Here is a 26,712-nt window from a genome sequence, read left to right on the forward strand (position 1 = left end):
TCCAGCAGTTTGCTCCAAACACTCGTACTTTGGTCAAAATGTGGTTAAAAACACAGCTTCTGTTAGCTGTCTACATTTATTGTACTCAGCTATGTTTTATTATGTTGGTTGTGAACGACAAAGATAAACAACAAGCAAGCTACAAATTGATGTTGTGTATTTAGACTTTTAAAGCTGCATTAATTAATTTTTTTTGGCCACTTGGGGGCAGCAGAACAAGCTAAAACACATCATCTGACATATTATCATCCTCTGAGTCTGGAAACATGGTCCAAACTGCTTGCTAACCTGAACCAAAGTCTTTTAGCTGCTATCCTCAGGCAAACCGTTTCGTTAGCCACTAAACTGAATGTCGTCTAACAGAAACAGCGGCAGAAAGATGCCAGAGCATTAGCTTATAAAGTAGTTGAGCTAACGCGTTAGCAAACAGCAGTCTATTTCCACATCCAGCAGACACACAGCAACATTAGCATCCGGGTCTGGAAACTGGCTCAAACTGTTTCAGCTGCTAAACTGAATTGTTAGCTAGTCTTTGAGCTGATAAACAAACTGAACCAAACTCTTTTAGCTGCTAACCTTATTCAAATGTTTAATTAGCTCCTAAACTGAATGTCATCTATCAGAAAGAGGGGCAGAGAAGCATCAGCTGATAAACTGTAAGTCCAATATTCACAGTTTTAGGTTTGGTTCTGGTTCTGGTTTTGTCCTCTACGAGATCCCGAGTCTGGCTGACACCATGAAGGGTTTCAGGTTCCTCAAAGCCTCAAAGCAGAGTCTGTTAGTCTTTAGCAACACTCACAAAACCCAAACTGGGGAAAGTCAGAAAAGTTGAAGCAGTTTTTGGCTTTTAATGGGTGTTTCCACGGCAACTCAAAATATTTCCAGGCGTTCAGCATCGCTGGTGGTGCAGGGTGAGTCAGTCTGAGCGCCGTAAACCCGCCGAGAGCCCAGTTTCCTCTGATAAAACTACAAACAAGGCTGGAAAACTCTGCTCAAACTCACTCTGAGGGGCCGGGGAGCGAGGGCGTTACTGGAACAACAGACTTGTAATGACTAAACCTTCCTGATAGTTACAAACTCGCTCACTGTCGGACACCGGAGACTCTCGGAGTTAAAGTCCATTAAAATAAATAAATAAAACTAATAATAGCTGTAGCCCGGTTCCTTTACCCAGAAGTTAAACATGATCTTGTTCTTGTCTTAACCCCCTTCACATCGGAGGGTGTAAAGTGTTGGACCTGTTCCCAAACGGACTTGTGGAAAACCTACCTGAACCAAAAAGAGATACCTGATCCAAAGGGTCCTGAGCACAGCCAGACCTGAACCAGGAACGCAGCACAAAACTCTGGACCCGGAACACAGTCTGTATGGGCCCCTCCCCGCATCCACGGGAATCTAGTATCTTTGGGCCCTCCTCACATGAGGGCCCAAAGATACTGAGTCCTACTCCGCTGCCTGACCCCAACAGACCCGATCCACCATGTGGTCAACCTGAACAGACCCGAACCGAGACCTGCCGGAGGAGCTGTGAGCGAAGGATGCACAGGTGGATCCTCTTCGCCCCCCGTGACGTATAAAGGAGGCGTGACGATGGACAGGTGATGCAGCCGTGCCACACGCCATATTTAATGTGAGGAGGTCCCAGGCCTCGACTCCTCTCTCCTCGTGTCTCTTCCTCGCCTCCTCCGCTCATATCTCAGGCGGGAGGGACTGAGATGCGAGGAGAGGAGGCGAGGAAAGGCGGGGAGGAGAGGAGGCGAGGAGAGGAGAGGAGAGGCGAGGAGAGGAGAGGCGAGGAGAGGCGGGGAGGAGAGGAGGCGAGGAGAGGCGGGGAGAGGCGGGGAGGAGAGGAGGCGAGGAGGGAGAGGAGGCGAGAGGCGAGGAGGGCGAGGAGGCGAGGCGGAGGCGGCGAGGAGGAGGGAGGCGAGGAGAGGCGAGGAGGAGAGGAGGCGAGGAGAGGCGGGGAGGAGAGGAGGCGAGGAGGAGAGGAGGAGGAGAGAGGCGAGGAGGAGAGGAGGCGAGGAGGCGGGAAGAGGAGGAGAGGAGGCGAGGCGAGGCGGAGGAGGAGAGGAGGCAAGGAGAGGAGGCGAGAGGAGAGGAGGCGAGCAGGAGAGGAGGCGAGGGCGAGGAGGAGAGGAGGCGAGGCGGGAGGAGAGGAGGCGAGGAGAGGCGAGGAGGAGAGGAGGCAAGGAGGCGGAGGAGAGGAGGCGAGGAGAGAGGAGGCGAGGAGAGGGGGAGGAGGCAAGGAGGAGGCGGAGGAGGCGAGGCGAGAGGAGAGGAGGCGAGAGGCGAGGAGAGAGGAGAGGCAGGAGGCGGAGAGGAGGCGAGGCAAGGAGGGAGGAGGAGGGAGGGAGGAGAGGAGAGAGGAGGAGGCGGAGGAGGAGAGGAGGCAAGGAGAGGCGGGGAGGAGAGGAGGCGAAGCAAGGAGAGGAGGCGAGGAGAGGCGAGGAGGAGAGGAGGCAAGGAGAGGCGGGGAGGAGAGGAGGCGAGGAGAGGCGAGGAGGAGAGGAGGCGAGGAGAGGAGAGGAGGCGAGGAGAGGCGAGGAGGAGAGGAGGCGAGGGGAGAGGAGGCGAGGAGGGCGAGGAGGAGGAGAGGCGAGGCGAGGCGGGGAGGAGAGGAGGCGAGGAGGCGGGGAGGAGAGGAGGCGAGGAGGGAGGAGAGGAGAGGAGGCGGGAGAGGAGAGGAGGCGAGGAGAGGCGAGGAGGAGAGGAGGCAAGGAGAGGCGGGGAGGAGAGGAGGCGAGGAGAGGCGAGGAGAGGGAGGCAAGGAGAGGCGGGGAGGAGGCGGAGGCGAGGAGAGGCGAGAGGAGAGGAGGCGAGGAGGGAGGAGGAGGAGGCGAGGAGGAGAGGCGAGGAGCGGGAGAGGGCGAGGAGAGGCGGGAGGAGAGGAGGCGAGAGAGGCGAGGAGGAGGAGGAGGCGAGGAGGAGAGGAGGCGAGAGGAGAGGAGGCAGGAGGAGGCGGAGGAGAGGAGGCAGGAGGCGAGGAGAGGAGGGAGAGGAGGAGGGAGAGGAGGAGAGAGGCGAGGAGAGGCGGGAGGAGGGAGGCGAGGAGAGGCGAGGAGGAGAGGAGGCGAGGCGAGGCGAGGAGGAGGCGAGGAGAGGAGGAGAGAGGAGAGGAGGCGAGGAGGCGGCGAGAGGAGAGGAGGAGGGAGGGAGGAGAGGAGAGGAGGCGAGGCAGAGGCGAGGAGGCGAGAGGAGGAGAGCGAGGAGAGGAGGCGAGGAGGAGAGGAGGCGAGGAGGCGAGAGAGGGAGAGGAGGCGAGGAGAGGAGGAGGCGAGGAGGCGAGGAGGAGAGGAGGCGAGGAGAGGCGAGGAGGCGAGGAGGAGGCGAGAGGCGGGAGAGGAGGCGAGGAGGAGAGGGCGAGGAGAGGAGAGAGGCGAGGAGGGAGAGGAGAGAGGGAGAGGAGGAGAGGAGGCGAAGCAAGGAGAGGAGGCGAGGGAGGCGAGGAGGAGAGGAGGCAAGGAGAGGAGGGGGAGGGAGGGAGGAGGAGGAGGCGAGGAGGAGAGGAGGCGAGGAGAGGAGGCGAGGGAGAGGAGGAGGAGGCAGGAGGCGAGGCAGGAGAGGAGGGCGGAGAGGAGGCGAGGCGAGGAGAGGAGGCGGGGAGGCGGGGAGGAGAGGAGGGAGGCGAGAGAGAGGCGAGGAGGAGAGGAGGCGAGGCGAGGAGGAGAGGAGGCGAGGAGAGGCGAGGAGGAGGAGGCGAGAGAGGCGAGGAGAGAGGAGAGGAGGCGAGGCGAGGAGGAGGAGAGGAGGCGAGGAGAGGCGAGGGAGAGGAGGCGGAGAGGCGAGGAGGAGAGGAGGCAAGGAGGCGAGGCGAGGAGAGGAGGCGAGGAGAGGAGAGGAGGAGAGGAGGCGAGGAGGAGAGGAGGCGAGGAGAGGCGGGGGAGGAGAGGAGGCGAGGAGAGGCGGGGAGGCGAGGAGGAGAGGCAAGGAGAGGCGAGGAGGAGAGGAGGCGAGGAGAGGCGAGGAGGAGAGGAGGCGAGGAGAGGCGAGGAGAGGAGAGGAGGCAAGGAGAGGAGGCGAGGAGAGGAGAGGCGAGGAGGAGAGGAGGCGAGGAGAGGCGAGGAGGAGAGGAGGCGAGGAGAGGCGAGGAGGAGAGGAGGCGAAGAGAGGAGAGGAGGCGAGGAGAGGCGAGGAGGAGGAGAGGCGAGGAGAGGAGAGGAGGCGAGGAGAGGAGAGGCGGAGAGGCGAGAAGGGGAGGAGAGGTGAGGAGGAGGAGAGGAGAGGAGGAGGAGAGGTGAGGAGGAGGAGAGGCGAGGAGGTACAAACAGAAGGGGCCTGTCCGGTAAACTCTGTGTTTCAGAATCTCCTCAGCAGCTGTTCACGTTCAGCCTGCAGTCCACAAGATGGCCGCCTTCTTTTAGGAACAAGAACAGACAGGAAATAAATAATTCTGATTAAATAAATATTAGTTTAACAGCATGATAGGAAGATATTCAGAAGGAGGATTCTCACTGAATCCTGGAGCCGTGCGTTTTATACCTTCAGAGTTTTATTAGAACTTCATCAATTATAACGTTTATTTACATAGAACTTCTTAAAAGTGCGTTACAAGACAAAAAGAAATGTTACACACTGTGTGTGTTTCAAACACACATAAACCAACCTGCAGATACACAGAAACACACACATGCAGACGAATTTAACCAAATCTTTGATATCAATTTTCAGAAGCAAATTCAGACTAAGACTACTCGCTTGTGATTGGCTGTCTGTGGAGGAGTGCTGCGGTCTTTTACTAACGTAAAAGTACTGAAGTATCAGCATCAAAATGGGCAGGGCAGCTTGTGGATAATGTATTTGTTGATTATATTTTGTCCACAAGACTCATCCCCCCACAATGCACCACAGAGCGCCACAGGAAGTCCTTCCTGCCTGCGGCCATCAGACTCTTTAACTCCTCCCTCTAAGTGTCAGTCTGTATGACCCGAAGTCACTAAACTGGACACTGATCATTAACATCTCTGCAATACTTGAATAATTGTGCAATATTCTGTTTTAATACTGCTGTGCAATATTTAGTTTTCCTATTTATTGATATTGATATTATATACCTCCATTACTGCTGTGCAATATCTTAATAATCTCAATAAGCTACACTTAACTCGACAGTACATGCACCTCTGCTTATTACTTATATTATTACATTGTATTATTATACTGTATTATCATCATCAACCGGTAAACCCACTTGGTTTATCTTATACTTATACCCACCTGGTACTGAATTTATTTTCTGACCTGTTTTTATAGTTTTTATAGTGTATTATATTGTTTGCTAGTACTTTCTCCTGTGTGCACTGACGTAAAGGCGAGCTGCTGTAACAAAGAGTTTCCCTTCAGGATCAATAAAGTATTTCTGATTCTGATTCTGATACTTTCCTGCTGAATGTGCTTCGCCACCGCAGCCAGCAGTGATGTGGCTCTCCGACCAGCAGGTGGCAGCAGAGCCGTCCGCTCGCACCTCATCTGGTACGTTTGGAGCTGAGGCCCCAGTGTGGCATCCAGTGAGGGGAGCCGGATCAATATGCTTATTAAAGATGCTGCTTCTATGATATCTTCTATAATCGTTCTATGTATCTTTGGCCCCTGGTTCAGTGGAAGAGGAGGATGTTTGTTTTCTGACATGTGGGTTGAATTTGTGACTGTTAAAGTGTGTTTCCTCTTTTATTGATCTTTTGTACGTGCATCTCTTTGACTTTGACTTGTGCTGTGACCCGTCCGACTCTTCTCTGAGGATTTTGTTATTTGTAACTGGGCGACAAAACCAGTTTGACATCCGGGATCACCTCGTCTAAAAACGAACTAATTTACAGCAGCTTTTCTATTTTAACTAGAAACACTGACAGTTTGCAGTTCGTCAGAAAACAGTTCTGCACGCTGTCGATCACTCGGACTCACTTTATTACAGTTTTCCTCAGTTGCTAAAACACTAAAACCCCCTGGCTGAACAAAGTTCTCAGCTGCCGGACCTCATGTAGAGACTCGACACCTTAAACCATTTCTCACTTAAGACGGTGTCGTCCCTCATTCGTCCAGGAGTGATCTATCGTAGAAAAGGTTTCAGTCGTAGTCGTCTGGACGCTGTTTTCAGTCATTCTCAATTGTGAAGAAATGGGACGGAATTGGAAATTTAAGCTACTCTGTGCTACATAAGCCCCGCCCTTGGGCAGAAAACCGTGGATCTGGTTCGGGAACTCGAAAACACAGCCAGGAAATTAGCAGACCACAGGAACCATCTCCGTTTTAAACTATTAACAAATATTCAGGTAGACTCCTTCCTGAGGGCGGGGCTGTGTTGTTCACTGACTGCGTGATGGTGTGCGTCATTTTGATCACTCTGTTTATGATTTTGAACGCAGGTGAAACCGTTTCGAGGCGAGAGTTTCATTTTGCGAGAGCAGTCAGAGGTTCTGTAAACAGTGCTCGAAGAGGAGGTTTTGTGTTTAATGGTTTCAGAAAATGTGTTTTAGCAAAGTTCTTTTACAGTCAAGGTTTTCGATCCAACACACGTCGGTAAGACTTTCAGGTGTGCGAGAACTTTGTAGTGACTGTTAGCAGCAGGAAAACAGGTACAAATACTCAGAGAGCCCAGCCTTGGAAGGATCTCTGCCTGACAGGCTCAGCTCAGGGCACCGCAGCCACTTATTCTCATGTCTGACGTAACACACAGGTATGTTTGTAGCATTTGTTGTGTTTTTTTCACTGTAGTGTGTATGTCGGTATGTCTAACAGGTTTTCATCAGCTGTGAATTAAAGAAACGAAGATCTTTATTTTCTGTACAGCAGCGCTGTTTTTATTCAGTCAGTCTTCACATGAGAGAGAACAGAGCGTCGACCACATCCAGCCCGTCCAAACATATTTAAGGAGGAAAGAAGAACAAAACAACCGTCAACCGTTTTCAGAAACCTCCCATCACACACACACCTCACACGGCTTCTGATCCAGTTTCTTAAATATCCTCAAATTTGATTTGTTTTAAAGCCAAAGCAGAAATAACTAAAATAAATAAGAACGATGTAGGATTCTCCATTTCAAACCCGGTTTATTAGACTGTAATGTGGAGAGATAACATTTACATACAATTTAATTCAACACGTTACCCCCCCCTGACCTCCCCCCTGCACACCTGCCACTCATCGCCTCACTGAGACACACCTGTGACTCATTTAGCCCCACAGTATATAAACCAGCCCGGTAGCTGTGGCTCGCTGTCAGAGTGTCAGTAGTCCAGTTTCCACCTGAGCTGGCCTGAGCTCGCTGGCTGATCATCAGCTGCTTTCACTTAAACTGTGGCGGGAGACTTCAGCTCACATGAGGAATGCAGTTTCCACTTAATAAATGGAGCACTTTTTAAAAATAAATTCATGAGTCTTGAGGCTCAGAATTAGCAACAAATGATTTCTTCCTGTCAGCCACAGCCGTCTGTCCTCAGGTGAGGACAATCTAAAAATGATGGACCCCTAAAATAAAGCAGGTTGCTTAAGTCTCACACGTATGAAAACTAAGCTACATGAGCAAGTTCAGGCTTGAACATATAAACAGCTGGTGCAACCTGCTGACACTGAAGATATTTAGTTCTCTGTGATCGTCCCTCCTGCAGCCCCAGCGCTCCCGAAATACAAAGTTAATATTGCTGAAGCCGGGAGATGTAACGGACACAAAACATGTCAGAAAGCTTTTTACAGTGAAAAGAAACACGTGGAGCAATTTTTCAAAAGTGCATAAAATGTGATCAGCATGGACTCGTGTAAATAACTGATGGGGGGAGTTTTGCAGGATGAACGTGTGCTTATCGGCTCGTCGCTCTCCGAGTTTAGTTTGTTGTGTTTGTGCTTCGTAAAGTTTTAAGCTCACTTATGTTCGGATAATATACAAAACTGTCAAGTCAAGTGGTAGGAAAGGCATTTCAAATATACAGCGGCTGCTCAGACAACGTACAGTCCTCTTCGCTGCTAGCTAAAGGAACGGTTCAACGTTTAGAAATCAGGAGATAGGTCCAAGATGTCATTATGCTAGCTTAGCACAACAAGAGTGGAAGCAGGGAAATCTAACTGAGCTTCAGGGAAAACCAGCACCGGCACTACATTGCACAGCAAAGACCACGCAGGGCAGCCATTTGCTGGCAGAAACCCTGAACTAGCCATCAAAAGGGAAACAAATCCCCGTTCCAGCGGCTCCGAGTCTGTCTGATTTACATGAAAGAGGAAGCTTTATGCTGGAGGTTCTGGCTGCACCACAAGCGTTCAGCCCGTACAAATATATGATCAGGATCTTTTTATTACAACAGATAACAGCAATGTGTTTTGTTCAGTGCTTCATCAGGATCACAAGCTTTCAATTGAAACACTAAGCCAACGTGAGAAAAGTCTCAGAAAAATGGAAATTGGAACATGAACAGTTCCATGGATCTACTAAATGGGCCGCTGGTGAGACTCTTTCCAAACTCAACAACGTACTTTGACCTCAGCTATAGTCCTAAAGATTCATCATGTCACTCAATCGCTGCAGCAGAACCAGAGAGATCGTCTTTCTTACTCCACACATTCTTCTTCCTCGTCTAAACCTGCCTCCTACATTACCCACAATGCAGCTCTCCCTCTGACAGCTGGGTGTGAGATTGTGGTGTGTTATGCTAGCAGCGGCTAACGCAGCCTGCAGCAGAGACGAGCAGCAGGCTGCAGAGGTCTGCTGAGCTCGCTTCTTTCCAACTCCACATCTTCAAACTCGTAGCCTTCAGCCGACGCCGACTCAAGTGACATCACTAGAGGACGTTTGTCAGTCTTCACTCAGCTGAGACACTAAAGGCTTTATTCTACTTTAAAACATCTGCAGTAGTTCGCCCCAACACCTGGAAACACAGACAATTGGTGGACTTCCCCTTTAATGGATTTAGCGCATGGTGTAAACATGTTCAATTTAAGTGAGAATTCAGGGAAAGTTTTACTGATACATCCTTAATTCAAAAAACCCATAAATGCATAAAACCCTAAAAACAAAAATATTAATCTTCTGCGGATGTCAGGTTTGTCAACCAAACCCTGCTGCCTACAGGATGGTGGCTAGCTTGTTAAATTCTTTAAATCAGAAAATAAATTGTTGTAAGGTGGATTGTTTTTCTCTTTTCATGGAGCTAGGCTAGCAGTTTCCATATGCTTCCAGTCTTTATGCTAAGCTAGGCTAAACACGTTCTGGACCTATCTCCGTACTGGACACACAGATGAAACTGATATCCATCTGAAACATCTGACTCTGGAGATGATTCCCAAAATCTTGGACTGTTCCTTTAAATCATATATACAGCTGCATGCTTCCACTGCTGGTCCATCAGCAGCTACTTGTTTTTATGCTAACAGATGTTGTATCCAGTGAGCCTGACGGAGATGAAAACAGAGTGAAAGGCCAGCTTGTGCTTTGGGAAATCATTGAAGCCTTTTGGAGTTTCCTGATGCTTTAACGTGAGAGCGTCTGCTGTTTCCACTGCAGTCCGTCAGCTCGTCAGGCCACCTGCTGTCGACAGCAGAGCAGCCGAAAACACTGAGTGTGTTTACGTGGACGGTAAAGACACTTAGCTTGTATGTAGGCATTCCTCTAATGACAGCAGGAAGCAGAGCCGACGCAGAGCTGAAAACATCCTGTCGTTTACTGTCACAACCACCGAGAAGAGAATCATAATGGAAATGTCACTGGTCTTATTAGATAAAGGAATACTTCGCTGTTTTTCAGTCTCATTTGCTGTTTAATGGTTGCATTTTTTGATCAATTTGTGGTGAAAAGTCACGAGGCAGCCAATCCAGAGCACCATGTGAGGACCGACTGTGGGTGAAGTGTGCATGTTAGCAAGGTGATAATATAATTTTAGTCTTTCCAAAACCAAAATCCCGAGTAAAATGTGGAATTGGTTATCTCCTGTAATTTAACGGTAGCACGTTTAACTCTTATTACTATTTACAGTAGTAACCTAACGTTACTTCCAAGGCCAAGAGTTAGCATATCATTAGCTACCTCCAGTATTTTGTGGGATTGCAGGTTACAATAGAAAAAGCCTCGTTAGGGACTGGAACATCCACGGTGTGGGAGCTGGTCCTGGATGCTGTCAGACTTTAGGCTAACGTTAGCAACTCTGTCCTACTCTTGAATAGATTTATACTCCAGCAACCTGCTGACGACAGTTGTCATTTCAGTCAGCAAAATCACTGGTCACCAGCTAGAAATTAGAAACTGCTTTTGTTCAACCTCTGTCTGAAATCTACCATTGTTTCAAAACTGTCACCTGATCGCCCCTCAAGCTCTGCCCAACTTGAACCTGACGGTTCCCAAATAAATGTCAAGTGTCAGGTTGTGTTTGGGCCATTTAGTTTATGTAAAGCTTGGGTCTCTGGTTGGGTTCAGGTTTGGGTATTGTCAAATTTATAAAGTAATTTCTTTCTTTCTGTACCCAATGCGTCGCATTAGCCTTGCGAGCTAACAGTTCGTAACTGATGAAATAAAGCAAATATACAGCTTTTGTGTTGGGTCTGGGTGTCAAATTTGGCAGGACCAGTCAAACTGGGTCCTAAAGAAACATCTTCTGGCCGGGTTTGAGTCTCAGTGTCAGGCCAGTGCAGAACTTTACTGAATCTCAGCTTTTGCAATGAATCCTGGGTATTGTAGGAACTGCAGAAACAAATCGGAGCTTAACTGTAATCATAAATATGTACTTTTTCTGTCAGTTTCTGATTTTTGCTTCTATACATTCAAGCTTGGCCCAAAGTTCACGATCAAATCAGTGGAGTATTCCTTTATTATAATGTTAGTGTGATGGTTAACGGTGGCAGCAGTTAGCTGTGTGTGTATGTTTTTTGGGGCCACAAACACAATCCAGTTCAGGGCCAGGAGGAGCCTGAGGCCCTGGTATAAATAAAGTTTCCATTATCAGTCGGTCTCATACTTTTGTTCCTCTGGGCTTCAGTGTTCAGACAGACGGAAGAGGAGAGCCACCAAAGAAGAAGACCTATCCTCCACGATGCAGAGCTGGGGAAAGATGGGAGGAGGAGTCTCAATGGGAGTCGAGTTCATCAGCAGGCTTCCCCTCCCCCCTCCTGCCTCCTCTGCTGTTTCCACATCTCTACAGCGAGTCTGCCGCCGCCGCCGCCACCGCCACCGCCACCGCCACCGCCACCGCCCTACATGATGCTGCACTTCCCCTTCAGCTTGTCGGCTCGTTTCTGTTTTCCCGAGCGCTTGCCGTCGATGCTCAGGCTCATGTCCCTCTTCTTCTCCAGGGCCAGCAGCTCCTGGAACAGTTCCTTCACATTGGAGTTCGTCTTGGCCGACGTCTCCATGAAGGCACACTTCCAGGCGGCGGCCTGAGCCTCGCCCTCCTTCGTCTCCAACTCACGCTGGGCCGTCTCGTCACTTTTGTTGCCCACGAGCATGATGGGAATGGACTCCACGGTGCCTTTGATGGCCAGAACCTGGAGGGACACGGGATCAAGTCAGTCAGGACTGTACGTCTGTGGAGGCCCTGAAGTTACAACATCTCTAGAAAATGCAGCTTTACAGCTCTCAAACTTCACATCCAGTCCTTTTCAAAAAATTATTCCAGTCCTCTGGATGAATCCAGACACACGTTTATAGTTTTCACTTTGTAACCAATAATTCTGCTACAAGCCTTTTTGACATTCTGTTTGTAGATAAAGAGAAATTGATGAAAAATAAAGTGAAGAAAGTACACCCCTTTGTTTTACTGGTTCTTAACTGTAACTGATGCATATTTTATCAGTATCTTAGGAACCTCAAAGCTCATCTGTATGTAGAAAACCAGACCAGCTCACATTTAGAGATAATAGCTACATTTCTGTGATACCTTAAATGACTTACTTCTTCTCTCTTATGTGTAATTATATTTAGTGACTGCTAACATGTAGGTTTTCAGTTAAGATGATCATGAGAAACTGCTGAAAAGTCACATCTGACAGCGAAAGGGGCAATATGTAAGAACTGAGACGACTGTCCACCTGAATTCATACTCCAAATAGATAGTGGGCAGCAAATCCCATATCAGGTCATAACTGCTGCTAACTGCTTTTAGCTAGTTAGCTCAGTTAGCCGTGCATCTAACTTAGCAGTTCTGACTGAGCACCAGAACTGGACCGGGCAAGCGTGCAGCAGACCGGGACCGAACACAGCCGCAGAGACCGACGGAGGCCAGTTTGACGACAATACAGAATACAGTACCGAGGTGATTTACAGCGGCTCCGACCAGGACGAAGACACGGCGGCTTCAGGCGGGGACAGGAGAGGCATCAAGCGGGAGAGCAGCAAGAGGAAGGTCGGGCATGGGATAACAGAGCAGGAGGGTTTCCTTCTATCTCGTACAAATCAACGTCTTAATATTTCTCTCCCATAGACTTGCACTGAATTGATTCTCAAAAATACGGGAAAAAAGCGCGTCCCGTATCAGTTAAATACTTTTACTTTCCAATTATGGGATTCCATATTTTACGGGACGGTTGGCAACACTAGTTGGAACAGTTTAAAGACTTAACCAAGACCGTTTCGGTGAGTTTTGTTTCTGTCGAGTTTAAATGAAGTGTGTTTTACGATGAGTTAACAAGGCAATCAGGCTCGTAATAGTTCGTGAAAGAGAGAAACGGGAATTCAGATGGTGAAATGGAAAACAGGTGTAAGAATATTTCCTTCTTGACATTTTGTGAGTTTATTTTGTTTATTTATTAGACTAAAAAAAGCTTAGAGAGCTTGTGTAACGGATTTGCATTTCAAATTAAATGTCCCACAGTATACAAGACCACATACACATCAGGGGTTCAGCGTTTTATAGCGGAGGCACACCACCTTACCTGAAATAAAGACCACCACTGCTAACATCAGAAGAAATAATTGCACTTTTGTGAAATAAAACATGAACCTTGAGGGAAAAAGTGCCATACTGCGACTGTTAGACTGTCATCTAGAAATGAAATTAAAGACAGTGACCTGTTGGTATATGGGTTTGAGCTCCTCCAGTGATTGGCGGCTGGTGATGGAGTAGACCAGGATGAAGGCGTGGCCCTTGGAGATGGAAAGGCGCTGCATGGCGGGAAACTGGTGACTTCCTGTTGTGTCTGTGATCTGCAGCGTGCAGACGCTCTTATCACAGCTGATCACCTGCAGAGACACCACAGAGAGAACATCAGGTACTGATCAATAATTAAACAAGTCAGTTATTACCAAATCAAGAGTTCAGATGACACAACACAGTTTTAGATCAGGTGGGAAGGTCAGAAAAAAGATCACCACAGTGTTTAATAAAAAATAGTTTTAATAACCGAGTCCGTGTCCTACCTGTCTGTACGTGTCCTCTACAGTGGGGATGTAGGTGTCTCTGAAGGTGCCTTTGACAAACCGAAGGACCAACGAGCTCTTCCCCACCCCGCCGGCTCCGAACACTACCACCCGGTAGTCGTTACTCTGCTCGGGCATTCTGGGAGTTGGAGTCCGCCTGCTGCTCTGGATAGCTGACCTGAATGCTGAGGAAGAGATGAAAAGAGGAAAAGTTGTATTATGGCAGAATTAAAGACAAATCAGGAAATGTGAAATCAAAGTACACATAATTAAGTACTGCATGTTTTAGTTAATTGTATACATGTCATGTTTGCTGTTCAGTTTTACAATGATTTAGATTCTATTCAGAATTTCTTTAGATAGATTTTCACCATCTGTTGCAAATTAACCAAATAAAATGAATAGTAATGGAGTAGTGAATATCTGGTAACACTTTAAAAGCAGGAGTAAAAGGGAATGAGCATGAACTCTGAATACAATGGAAGTGTTCAAACAGTCTGATTGTAATTAGTCTGAGTGCAGTCAACAGTAACTGGTAAATGAAAACCACTCTGGTGTTTTTATTCTGGGAGAGTCCTTCAGCTGGACGCCCAACCTGCTTCAAGTGCGGATCATCTCCATCACAATGAGCATGTAAATCCTGCCTCCGCATATGTCCACTGTTAGCGAGCCCAGCAGCCGATGGTTCAGTTTAAAAGTTAAACTGTTTCAGGTTCAGCAGCTAAAACAGTTAGCTTAAGGTTCACCTTAGCAGCTAAAACAGTTCGGTGAACGTTAGCTAACGGTTCAATTTAGAATATAAAACAGTTTGGAAGCTAGCTTTTGGTACCTAACAGTTCGTTTTAAGCATTGTTTCAGGTTAGCTAACGGTTCAATTTAACAACAGTTTGGTTCAGGGTAGTGACGGTTTCGTTTAAGTTAATGGTTCAAGGTAACCTAATTGTTCATTTTAGTGACTTTTTGTTTCATGTTGGCAAACAGTTTAACTTATGAGCTAAAACATTTTGGTTAGTATGGTAGGAGTTCAATTTAGCTGCTAAAATCGTTTTGTCAGGTTAGCAAACAGTTTAATTAAGCAGGTAAAATAGCTTTGTTCATAGTAGGGAACAGTTAAGTAGGCTAGCTAATACAGTCTGATTCAGGTTAGCTAATAGCGCAGTTTAGTGACAGTTTGGTTTAAGTTAGCTGATGGTTCAAATCTAGTTGTTAATTTTAGTGACTTTTTGGTTCATGTTAGCAAACACTAACTTAGGAGCATTTTGGTTTGTTAGTAGTTCAATTTAGCTGTTAAAATACTTTGGTTCAGGTTAGCTAACAGTTCAATGAGGCAGCTCTCGTTAGCTAGCTGTTGCGGTCCTGGTTCAGTTCAGTCAATAAAAACTTCTCTTCCAGTATAAAACCCTTTGTCATGAATTGGGAATTCTATATTCAACTCAAAAATAGCATTTAAAATATAAGCAAGATATTAAATATGTGAATAATGTATATGATAGGCCTAATACATGTATAATAACCTGGGTGTTTTCTATGTAAGAGACAGTGCCGTGACGAGCCTGTTTGTGTCGCAGCTGCAGCTCTGTGACATTTAAATCTTCAGTGACTGAAACACGTGGACGCTGCATCTGATGGGAGCCTCGTCCTCTCTGAACTCTCTCTGAGTGTGTTCACAGATAACGTGACGAACGGGAATGAATTAAAAAGATGGAGCGAAGGCCTCAGGGAGTTTCCGAGCATGCCGAGCTGTATTCCCCCGCAGAATGACTAACGAGCATTGATTAGAGCTTTGCATCTCATCAAAGAGGAGAGCTGATAATAAACAGACTTATTAGGAGAGGAGGAAAGACAACTGAGCAGTTTCAACATGAGACATCAGAAACCAGATTATCTACTTCGACAGGGATTTATACCCTCACACTCTCTGATGATGCTCTCAAATAAAAATGATTTTGATTTTTACTGAGAAATCAATCACTGTCAACTCAAATGTAGTGAGGTTATATTTTCTATACCAGTTGAGGAGCAAAAGGTCAATTAACACAAAATGAATCTGAAACTATTAGTTGATTTATCAGTTTGTTGATCAGCAGAAAATACATTAATAACTATTGTGACTGTTTAATTCATTTATTAAAGAAAAAAAGTTTCTCCAATGTGAAAATTTTCTGATTTTCTCTGAATTATATCACAGTAAACTGAATATCTTTGGGTTTTGGACTGTTAGTTGGACAAAACGACATTTGAAGACATCATCTTGGATTCTGGGAAACTATGATGAGTATATTTCATTATTTCTTAACATTTTAAAGAGTAAAATGTTAGTTAATTCTAAAATACAAGCCCGTATTCAAATAATGGCCTTTGAGGCCCCTTTCTACTTTCTTCAATTGTTGTTAAACTACTTTGAATGAAACGTCCTGCAGATTTTTCACACTGAAAAAACAAAACAATCTTACACACTGTTGATCATACTCACTTTATTAACGACTTTCTGTCTGCAGACCTTCCCCAGGTATAATGTACAGTATATTTTACCTAACGAAAATATGCTGACCAGATAAAATTCATATTATTAGCTGCAACTAATGTTTATTTTGTATTACAAATTAATCAGCGATTTTTTTTCAATTGTCAGATAATAGGTGACATCTTCAAATGTCTAAACACATACAGGTATATTCAGTTTTCTATCATGTCAAGCAAAAACAACCCAGCAGTGAATCCTCATGAAAAGCTGGAACCAGCAAATTTTTGCCAATTTTGCTTGAAAAATGACCCAAAACGATTGATCAATTATCAAAATTTTAGTTGATTAATTTTCTGTCGATCGACAACTCGAGGCACGGCAGTTTTATTTAAAAAGCCCGTTTCATACACAGAGGTAGATTCAAGGTGCTGTACAGACACAATTAAAAAGAGCAGAATAAAAAAAGAGATAAAACTATGAGATAAAAAATAATAATAAGGCCTTGGGTTTTAAAAACATTTAGTTAAAGAAGAGAACAAAAAGGTTTTCAGTCTGGATTTAGAAGCTGCGATGGTTGGGGCATTTCTAAGACCGTCATGCAGTTGGTTCCAGCGCTGTGCCGCATAATGACTAAAGTCGCTTCTCCTGGTTTAGATTTTGCCCCGGGCACCACTGGCAGTCCACTCCCCAGTGAGCTAAGAGGTCTCGCAGGGTTACATTGCCCAAGCACATCAGTCAGTTTAGGGCCAACTCCATGTAGAGAGCCATAAATAAGTAATAAGACTTTAAACTCAATTCTGTGACTTATTGGCAACCAGTGCAGAAATTTAACTCGACTAATCATTTCAGCTCTTACTCTGTTGTACTGATGGAATTAGTGTCGTGAAAATGGACATTATGTGCTGAATTTATCAAGACAAGAGGTTAACTAACATAGCAAATATAAAACAGACAGGGAAATTAGAAATAAAGGCCTGTCTCTAATAAAGTACTATGTCAAATAAAGACTGGTTCTCTCTGCAGTTCTTTATTTTGCCAAAATAAAGAATCCAGTATTTCCCTGTAATAAATCTCTGATCTACTCCTTTAATAATCCCACTCACAGTTGACAGCCTCCTGCAGATCCAGACTGTAATAACGTCTGTAGAACAGCAGATACCATCAGACCATCCGGTGCTTCCTCCCACTGCTCCCTGCTGTAAGAGCCAAGCTGAGCGTCTACACCTTCATGGTCAGAAACTCTACAGAGCACCAGAGTCTGGTTCTGTGGACCTGTTCCCAGAGGTGGAGGAAGTGTTCAGAAGTACTAATACCACACTGAAAATACTCTGTTACAAGTAAAAGTCCTGCATTAAAAATGTTACTGCAGTAAAAGTCTGTGAGTATAATCAGGAAAATGTCCTTAAAGTATTAAAAGTACTCGGTGCAGTGCAGCGTCCCTGTGGCTGCTGTGCTGTTATATATTCTATCATCAGGTTATTATTCCTCGTGCATTAATGTAAAGCAGGATGTTGCTGCTGCAGCTGGTGGAGCTGGAGCTCATGTTGAACCGGTTTGTATCGGACTGCAGCTGATGATGCTTTTCATTCTGGATCCATCTGCTGACTCTTTTCTCCATCGATCGATCGGTTTGGAAAACTCGTGAAAATAGCGAGAAACGACGACCCAGAGCCCAAAGTGATGCCTTCACTTGCCGCCTACTCGGCTTTTATATGTTACCAAACTAACTGCCAGTCGTATAAATGGAAGCATTAAGTGTCTTTTCAGACGGTAAGCGACACTCTGCCTGCGTACTCGCTTGGATCCGCGGGGTCACACTGAACTCCTCGTGAATAGACATGGAACGTGTCCACAGGTCCACAGGGGAGTTTTTGCTAACTCGGGATTACAGAGCGCCGTGCATTTGCATCTAAAAGCTACAAACCGCACATTTGAAGACAGCGAGGTGAAGAGTCTCAGTAGAGAGAAGAGTTGGGTTGAAAGAGGAGTCAAAGAAGCCATTTTTGTGAAAAAAGAAAACCCCTCTTTGAACAGAAATGGTGGTCTGAGATTCAATCTGCCCAAAGTTTACCACAGTGTATTAGCACCTTGGTCAAGCCAATCACATGCTAATCAGGTACTTAACAGTGATGAGGGAGGTGCAGCCAGAAAACAATAGGCCTGATTACTGATTACTGGGCCATCATGGAAACAAAAGGAGGTCAGTTTCAGGTGAAACTAGGCAGGGTAAACAGCAGACACTCAGGTAGACTCCTCCCTGAGGACGGGGCTTAAGCAACACAGAGTAGCTTAAATTTCTGAGTTCTCAGACCATTTTCACAATTGAGAATGACTTCCGGATGGGAGCCGAAACGTCTTGATTCTGAAAACAGTGTCCAGATGACTACGACTGAAACCTTTTCTACAATAAATTTATCTTGTTTAGATTTTCATTTCTTATTGTTTATTTATTGTTGCTGTAATGCATGTCTTTGCCTCATGTAAAACACTTTGAATTTCCTCAGTGTTTGAAATGTGTTGTATTACGTTATGTGTTATAAATAAAGCTGCCTTGTTTAAATGGCTGGACTCCCCACCTGTCAACCAGAAGTGAAGAAGCCTTTTTGACGAGAGGTGAAATGTCTTCAAGAATCTAGAGCAAGTCCAGGTCCCTTTGACTTCTAGATAATATCCTTCTAACGGACAGAAACACCAAACTGCATGTAAAAATACAGAGTTTCTCAGGTTTGACTTCAGATCAGCTGCTGCTGTTCAGAACTGAACGTCTCTGTCGGAGCACTGACGTCACCGCTCCTTATCTCAACCGCAAATTTAGCAGCTCGTTAATCAATCTGCACAATGAGCAACACACACACCTGCCTCCTGATAGCATCCATTGTGTTTCTGGATGTAACCATGGAAGCACCTGAATGTACTGTGTGTGTGCGTGTGTGCGTGAGTTGTCTGGTTGCCGTGGAGACGGTGCTTGGAGGAGAGAGAGAGACAGAGATTTATACACTCGGAGGGGAGTGCAAACATGTCATCATCAGCAGGGCCGTTGCCACGGTTACCTGCCTGCCCACATCATCTGACGTCACTTCCTGTGCGGAGGCAGGCGGCAGGGAAAACACCACCGACTGAAACCAGCAGCATCAGAGCTACAGAAATAAATCTGCTTTCATCACAAATACAGAACAAAACTGTAAGAAGGTAATAAAACCAAATATGCATCTACTGCCTCATTCTAGATTAGGAGAGACCCACTTCAAAAGAGACGAAAAATAAAGTATAAACCTGTGAGGGGAAGAAACAGCCCTTTGACACAAGACTAACAATCTGCCGACACAGTAACGACTCGAACGCTTTAACGTTCATTAGACACCAGAAAACTACAAGTGACAGACAACGTTAACGTTCGGAGTCTCAGTTCAAGATGACAAAGATGACATGTCATACACAAACTGCGAGGAGGACGTTAAGGAACAATAAAATGATGAATGTCATAATTATAATAAGTATAATAATTCAAATTGAGCATTTCAGTTTTTTCTTCAAACAATCTCCTCTGTGTCAACTTCCTTTCTGTTTTGTTTGGCGGACGTGTCTCAATACTACAGTACCCATGAGCCTCGGGCCGCTGTGGAGACGGAGCCAGTCAGAGGTGGCAAATTCAAAACGCTTCGTCGATGCAGTCGTGAACAAAACACATCGCCATGGTAACTGAATTCATCCAAAATCGACCCAGAATTTAAAACTGAATTAATTCAATCGTCAGATTGTATAATCATTAGCTTCAGCTCACCGTTAGCGGCGCACGTCACAGAAGTTGAAGCTTTGTTTGTTAGTGAAATGCATCTTGGGAGTCGTAGTTGACTTCTTTCCTTCCGTTTTCATGTCCACCGGCTTCTTGTAGCTTTGACTTTTTAACAAAGAACCAGATGTTTTCTGACACAGCTGTTCATCTTTTGTTCTGACGATTCGACAGGAGAGTTTCATGTGTCACCAGCACTGAACATGAGAATATGATGTTGCTTTCGGACACTATAACTTTCGAACTGAAGTGATGAGAGATCTTTGTTTCCAGTTCAAACTCAGCCTTCTGCAGGAGCTGTAACTGATTTATAGTTTGTGGAGACCTGTGGACGGTGTATACCAGACCTTTGCAATATTCTTTAATACTTGAACGCTGTTCTACTTCTGTTCTTTATATGCAGCTGGAAAGTTAAGCCAGAGTCGATATTAACTCAGATTTAGTGTGTAATGTGCAGAGACAGTGTATTAAACTGAAGCCACAGTTTCTCTCTTTGCTCTTTCTGTCCTGCGTTAGCTTGAAGAAAGTTTGGCTCATCCATAATCTGACGTCAGAAATACAAGAAGTAGTGAACCCAGGGCGGAGCCTTGTGGTACTCCATATAAAAAAACATCAGTATGCAAACTGAATTCACTCCGTTTTTAAAACACAGTTTAGCCTGACGGTGGAAAAATCAATGTTATCAACTAAATTAAATCAGTGGTTCTTATGTCACATTTCTTATAAATGTAGAATGTAATAATTAAAACACACTGATAACACCACTCACCTCCACATGTAAGTGTATGACCATTAGCGTGTAAATATGCTAGATATTGCGCAACAGTTAATTAACACAAGCTGAGTAGTTTTTCCTACCGTGTAAGATACGAACATGTCAGCTTCACAACATCAGACTAAAAAGCAGACGCCGTCTCACTCACACACACTGTCACTGAGAATAGATATCACACACACGCTCACTGCAGTTTCACACCTTCACTTCAACTCCTCACATTATTCTCACTCACAGTTTCTACTGAACATTTCCACGTTTAATATTCTCCGATTCATTTCCTACTTTTCTTTCTTTGCTGCCGCAGCTTCCTTCTGCTAGAAACTAAAATATTATAGATATAATGTAATATATTATTATTATAAATAAATATATTATGACATAGGTGTTATACAAGTACAGTCTATTTACCATAAAATCTAATACCGATCGGGAGGAACATTAATTTCTAGTTTGATGTGGTTCTGATCCAGTCAGCACCAGCAGTTAGTGCAGCAGCCTTAAAGTACTGAGAATACCTGAGGATCTTTAAGAATGGATTAAGTACATTTTGCTGTTACTACTTCTGTACTTGTAATGGAGTATATGTTTTATTTGTGGCCTACTTAAGCAAACGATCTGAATATTGCAGAACTTTTTTCTTATGATTATTGATAATGATAATATTCCTGTGCGGGATCCTCCGGTGATGATGGTATTTGTCTTGCTGTCTGCCGTCACGACACACACACACGCACGCACGCGCGCACGCACGCACGCTCCGCTGACCTGCTGCTTTGTTCTCCGTTTCAATCAGCTGCAGACTCTCATTATCTCCTCACATCATGTTAATCAGTCTGACTCCGCTCAATAGTAAGGACGGGTCGGACACGCGCACAGCCGGGCACGCGCACCCAGAAGCTTGGGTGAACGCACACGCACGCACACGCACAGTGATGAAATCAGAGCCCCAGCAGCACCGAAGCGGTTTGTGAAATCAGACCGACTGCGGAGCTCTGCGGCCGGGCTGCTGCCTGTGCGCTCGCCGCTGCCGGTGTGTGAGTGTCGGTGTGATGTCTGCGGACTCACCGTGTCTCCTCGGAGCCTCAGTCTCTCTGAGTGCGGGGTTTGTCTACTCTGGAGCGGCTGTGAGCATCCTGAACCCTCCGCTCTCTGACTCACAGCATCAGCATCATCATCATCATCATCATCATCATCATCATCGTCAGCCCTGCTGCTGATCAGCACTCAGCAGCCCTCCTCTTCCTCCTCCTCCTCCTCCTCCCTCCATCACCATCACCTCCTTCCTCCGTTCCGATGGCAGAAACAAGAAGAAAGACTTCCGCTGGGGGGGGGGGTCGTTAGATTTTCAGAATAAAAGCTTGGTTTATATAAATCTACAGAACTCAAACACTGGCCAAAACCTTCATTTCCGGCCTGAAATCTAAATAACTAACATATGAGCATGCTTTAAAAAAATAAGATGAACTAAGTAAAATAAAACTTTAAAAAGACCCTAAATTCAACTATATAATAATAATAATAAACTTTATTTGTGCAGCAGTTTTCAAAACGTTGCAAAGTGCTTCACATGAGGCGAATAAAAACAATAATAAAAGATAAAACAGACATGGTGGGAATACAACAGCGTGCTAGCATCAACTAAAGGCTTTTTTATATAAAAGAGAAGTGATTTCAAAGACGTCGCTGATTCTGATGCAGCACCAGGTTTAGCTGTAAAAGCTGTCAAATGTTATTGATGTCAGGACACAGAAGAATAAAGGTCACGATAAATTAACCAACAAATGTAAAAAATAAAAATTTGGCGTTTTCACTTTTATTTTGAAGGCGGAAGTGTTGCTCTCTGCCTCCACCCTGGCACCACCTCCTCCTCCTCCTCCTCCTCCTCCTCCTGCACAGTAAAAATACATTTTCCCTCCACACCTTCACCTCCACCAGCGTCACTCAGACACGTCACCGACAGGAAAAACACAACAGAGTAGAAAAACATAATAAAACGTTAAAATCCCAGCAGATTACATTCATTGATAAATCATATATTACACACTTCAAATCGATCTCATTGTGTTTCATTAGATCCTTTGAGATCATTGCGTGTGAAAGAACTGCAGACCATTTATTGCTAAAATAAAAACAAACTGTACTTTGAAAACAACAGCAGTTTTTATTTTCACATCAATGCAAAGTTTCCATAATTTCTTTTTTTAAGTTCTCATCGTCTTTTATTCGTGGACACATCGTCACAGTCGAAAAGGGGGAAATGATTTTTTCTACGTTTATGAGGGATAATACAATATTATCTATTACATTCAATCGTGTTATAAAGTTAACGTTTGATGTATCCAGAATTAGCTTAAATTTAATTTAATAGACAGTTAAGTTTTCTGAATCTTTAACACCACTCTGTGAAAACACTCCACTGCAAGTCAAAGTCCTGCATTTAAAAACCTTAATTCAGTAAAAGTATTATCGGATAAATGAACCTAAAGTCTGACAGTAAAACGCTTCCTGTCGGTGTTTATTATATCTGATGTTTCTGGATTCATATTCCTGCTGCGTTAATGTGTGTGTTGCATTTTACTGCTGCAGATGTTTCAGGTCGAGCTCATTTTAACTGCTTTAAATGCTGTTTTCAGCTCTGTGACGATGCGTTTCCCAGCTGATCCGAGGGGGGGTTAAAGAGTTTATTCAGCTTCAGGAGGAGGAGAGTTTCCTCAACACATAAAGGAAACTCTTCATCCTTCAGCTCGTCACAAACACCTGGAGATACGTGGTTCTCATTGGACAGGAAGGGGCTGAAGTAGGCGGACTGCTGACTGAAGTTATCAGATAAATGCAGTTTCCCTCTGAGATCTGGCGGAGTGGACGCAGAAAGTGACAGAACGTGGAAATACTCAGTAAAGTACAAGTTCATACTGAAGTCCAGTACTTGAGTTCCTTTCCAGCGCTGAGGACGAGTTACACAATCCAACCGTCCTGCAGACATCAGGCGTTTCATGAGAAATCATTCTGACATCTTTTAACAACGATGACTTTGAAGCATTTCGGAGTGAAAGTCATCACATGTTAACTTTTACAAGTTAAAGTCCTGACACTTTTACAAGTTAAAGTCCTGACTCTGTTACAAGTTAAAGTCCTGACTCCGTCACAAGTTAAAGTCCTGACACTTTTACAAGTTAAAGTCCTGACTCCGTTACAAGTTAAAGTCCTGACTCCGTCACAAGTTAAAGTCCTGACACTTTTACAAGTTAAAGTCCTGACTCCGTTATAAGTTAAAGTCCTGACACTTTTACAAGTTAAAGTCCTGACTCCGTTACAAGTTAAAGTCCTGACTCCGTCACAAGTTAAAGTCCTGACACTTTTACAAGTTAAAGTCCTGACTCCGTTATAAGTTAAAGTCCTGACACTTTTACAAGTTAAAGTCCTGACTCTGTTACAAGTTAAAGTCCTGACTCCGTCACAAGTTAAAGTCCTGACACTTTTACAAGTTAAAGTCCTGACTCCGTTATAAGTTAAAGTCCTGACACTTTTACAAGTTAAAGTCCTGACTCTGTTACAAGTTAAAGTCCTGACTCCGTCACAAGTTAAAGTCCTGACACTTTTACAAGTTAAAGTCCTGACTCTGTTACAAGTTAAAGTCCTGACTCCGTCACAAGTTAAAGTCCTGACACTTTTACAAGTTAAAGTCCTGACTCCGTCACAAGTTAAAGTCCTGACACTTTTACAAGTTAAAGTCCTGACTCCGTTACAAGTTAAAGTCCTGACTCCGTCACAAGTTAAAGTCCTGACACTTTTACAAGTTAAAGTCCTGACTCCGTTACAAGTTAAAGTCCTGACTCCGTTACAAGTTAAAGTCCTGACTCTGTTACAAGTTAAAGTCCTGACTCCGTCACAAGTTAAAGTTAAAGTCCTGACTCCGTCACAAGTTAAAGTCCTGACTCCGTTACAAGTTGAAGTCCTGACTCCGTTACAAGTTAAAGTCCTGACTCTGTTACAAGTTAAAGTCCTGACTCCGTCACAAGTTCCTGACTCCGTCACAAGTTAAAGTTAAAGTCCTGACTCCGTCACAAGTTAAAGTCCTGACTCCGTTACAAGTTGAAGTCCTGACTCCGTCACAAGTTAAAGTTAAAGTCCTGACTCTGTTACAAGTTAAAGTCCTGACTCCGTCACAAGTTAAAGTTAAAGTCCTGACTCTGTTACAAGTTAAAGTCCTGACTCCGTTACAAGTTGAAGTCCTGACTCCGTTACAAGTTAAAGTCCTGACTCCGTTACAAGTTGAAGTCCTGACTCCGTTACAAGTTAAAGTCCTGACTCCGTTATAAGTTAAAGTCCTGACTCTGTTACAAGTTAAAGTCCTGACTCCGTTACAAGTTGAAGTCCTGACTCCGTTACAAGTTAAAGTCCTGACTCTGTTATAAGTTAAAGTCCTGACTCCGTCACAAGTTAAAGTTAAAGTCCTGACTCCGTCACAAGTTAAAGTCCTGACTCCGTCACAAGTTAAAGTCCTGACTCCGTTACAAGTTAAAGTCCTGACTCCGTTACAAGTTAAAGTCCTGACTCCGTTACAAGTTCCTGACTCGGTCAGTTAAATGTCCATAGCACCACCTGTAAAATATTTTCATAATACTGCTCTATCCTGCATTTATGTACACACTTTATATCCTGCACTTGCTCATTGCACTTCTGCTTAGACCTGAACTGCGTTTGCCTTGTACTCGTACACGTGTACTGACAATAAAGTTGAATGTAATCGAATCTAATGTTGTATTTCTAAGAAGATGTGCTGCTGTCTCTGACGTTGCCCTTGTTGATGTGACGTGAGTTCAGGGCTGACAGCAGTAAGTGATCAGTAGCTGATTATTGTCACATTAGTGTGGGTGATAGTAAGCTGTAAGTCTGAGATGCATTCATCTGCTTCAGTTCAGGAAGGAAATCTAGTTTCACTGTGAAGCCAAAGAGAAAAAACAACCTGTGGCCTCCTCTAGTGGCGGGTTGAAGTACCGCAGAAAAAAAACACTTCATGTGAATGTCAGAGTGCTGCCTTTACATTTTTCAGATAATACAGAAAACCTAAAAGCTGTTCGAACAACTCTCACAATCAAATCTGGTTCCTTCACAGTTCGACAGAAATCACACGCTCTGTTTTCCTCCTGAGGGTTTCTGAGCGCTCAGAGGACGAACATCAGATTCAGGGCCAGACTCTAGTTTGATCTGTGCTTCATTTTCAAACCTTTTCCCTTCAAACATCAATAAAAGCTTAAAGACTTTAAAAAAAACATCTCAACACAAGTGCTTCCTGTAGATATACAAATAATGTAATATACAGACGCGGGTCTGCAGAAGCACACATTCATGTCCTGAGTGACTTTTCACATCTGCACACCAGAAAGTCCACGTCCAAGCCTGCCTGTCAGGTATCAAGCTCCTCTCCTGTGGAACCAGGTCCCACTTTGGGTTCGGGAGGCAGACACCATCTCCACATTTAAGAGTAGGCTTAAGACTTTCCTCTTTGGTAAAGCTTATAGTTAGGGCTGGCTCAGGTGAGTCCTGAACCATCCCTTAGTTATGCTGCTATAGGCCTAGACTGCCGGGAGACTTCCCATGATGCACCTCTTTCCTTTACAAGTTAAAGTCCTGACTCCGTCACAAGTTAAAGTCCTGACTCCGTTACAAGTTCCTGACTCTGTTACAAGTTAAAGTCCTGACTCTGTTACAAGTTCCTGACTCTGTTACAAGTTAAAGTCCTGACTCCGTTACAAGTTAAAGTCCTGACTCTGTTACAAGTTAAAGTCCTGACTCCGTTAAAGTCCTGACTCCGTTATAAGTTAAAGTCCTGACTCCGTTACAAGTTAAAGTCCTGACTCCGTTACAAGTTCCTGACTCTGTTACAAGTTAACGTCCTGACTCCGTTAAAGTCCTGACTCCGTTATAAGTTAAAGTCCTGACTCTGTTACAAGTTAAAGTCCTGACTCTGTTACAAGTTAAAGTCCTGACTCCGTTAAAGTCCTGACTCCGTTATAAGTTAAAGTCCTGACTCCGTTACAAGTTAAAGTCCTGACTCCGTTACAAGTTCCTGACTCTGTTACAAGTTAACGTCCTGACTCCGTTAAAGTCCTGACTCCGTTATAAGTTAAAGTCCTGACTCTGTTACAAGTTAAAGTCCTGACTCTGTTACAAGTTAAAGTCCTGACTCTGTTACAAGTTCCTGACTCTGTTACAAGTTAAAGTCCTGACTCCGTCACAAGTTCCTGACTCTGTTACAAGTTAAAGTCCTGACTCCGTTACAAGTTAAAGTCCTGACTCCGTCACAAGTTAAAGTTAAAGTCCTGACTCCGTTACAAGTTAAAGTCCTGACTCCG

General features: G+C 44.8%; 1 protein-coding gene across 1 annotated transcript; it reads right to left on the reverse strand.

Moving 5' to 3' along the window:
• Positions 1-6,771: 6,771 nt before the first annotated feature.
• On the reverse strand, positions 6,772-21,638 carry diras1a (DIRAS family, GTP-binding RAS-like 1a). Its single transcript, XM_044198972.1, has 4 exons — positions 21,422-21,638; positions 13,325-13,509; positions 12,977-13,147; positions 6,772-11,454 (listed from the first exon to the last, which is right to left on the reverse strand). Exons 2-4 carry the CDS (start codon positions 13,460-13,462, stop codon positions 11,164-11,166), a joined length of 600 nt encoding a protein of 199 aa, XP_044054907.1. The 5' UTR covers positions 13,463-13,509; positions 21,422-21,638; the 3' UTR covers positions 6,772-11,163.
• Positions 21,639-26,712: the final 5,074 nt, after the last annotated feature.

Source organism: Siniperca chuatsi, linkage group LG6 (assembly GCF_020085105.1).
Source record: "Siniperca chuatsi isolate FFG_IHB_CAS linkage group LG6, ASM2008510v1, whole genome shotgun sequence".
In the NCBI taxonomy this organism is placed as follows: Eukaryota; Metazoa; Chordata; class Actinopteri; order Centrarchiformes; family Sinipercidae; genus Siniperca; species Siniperca chuatsi.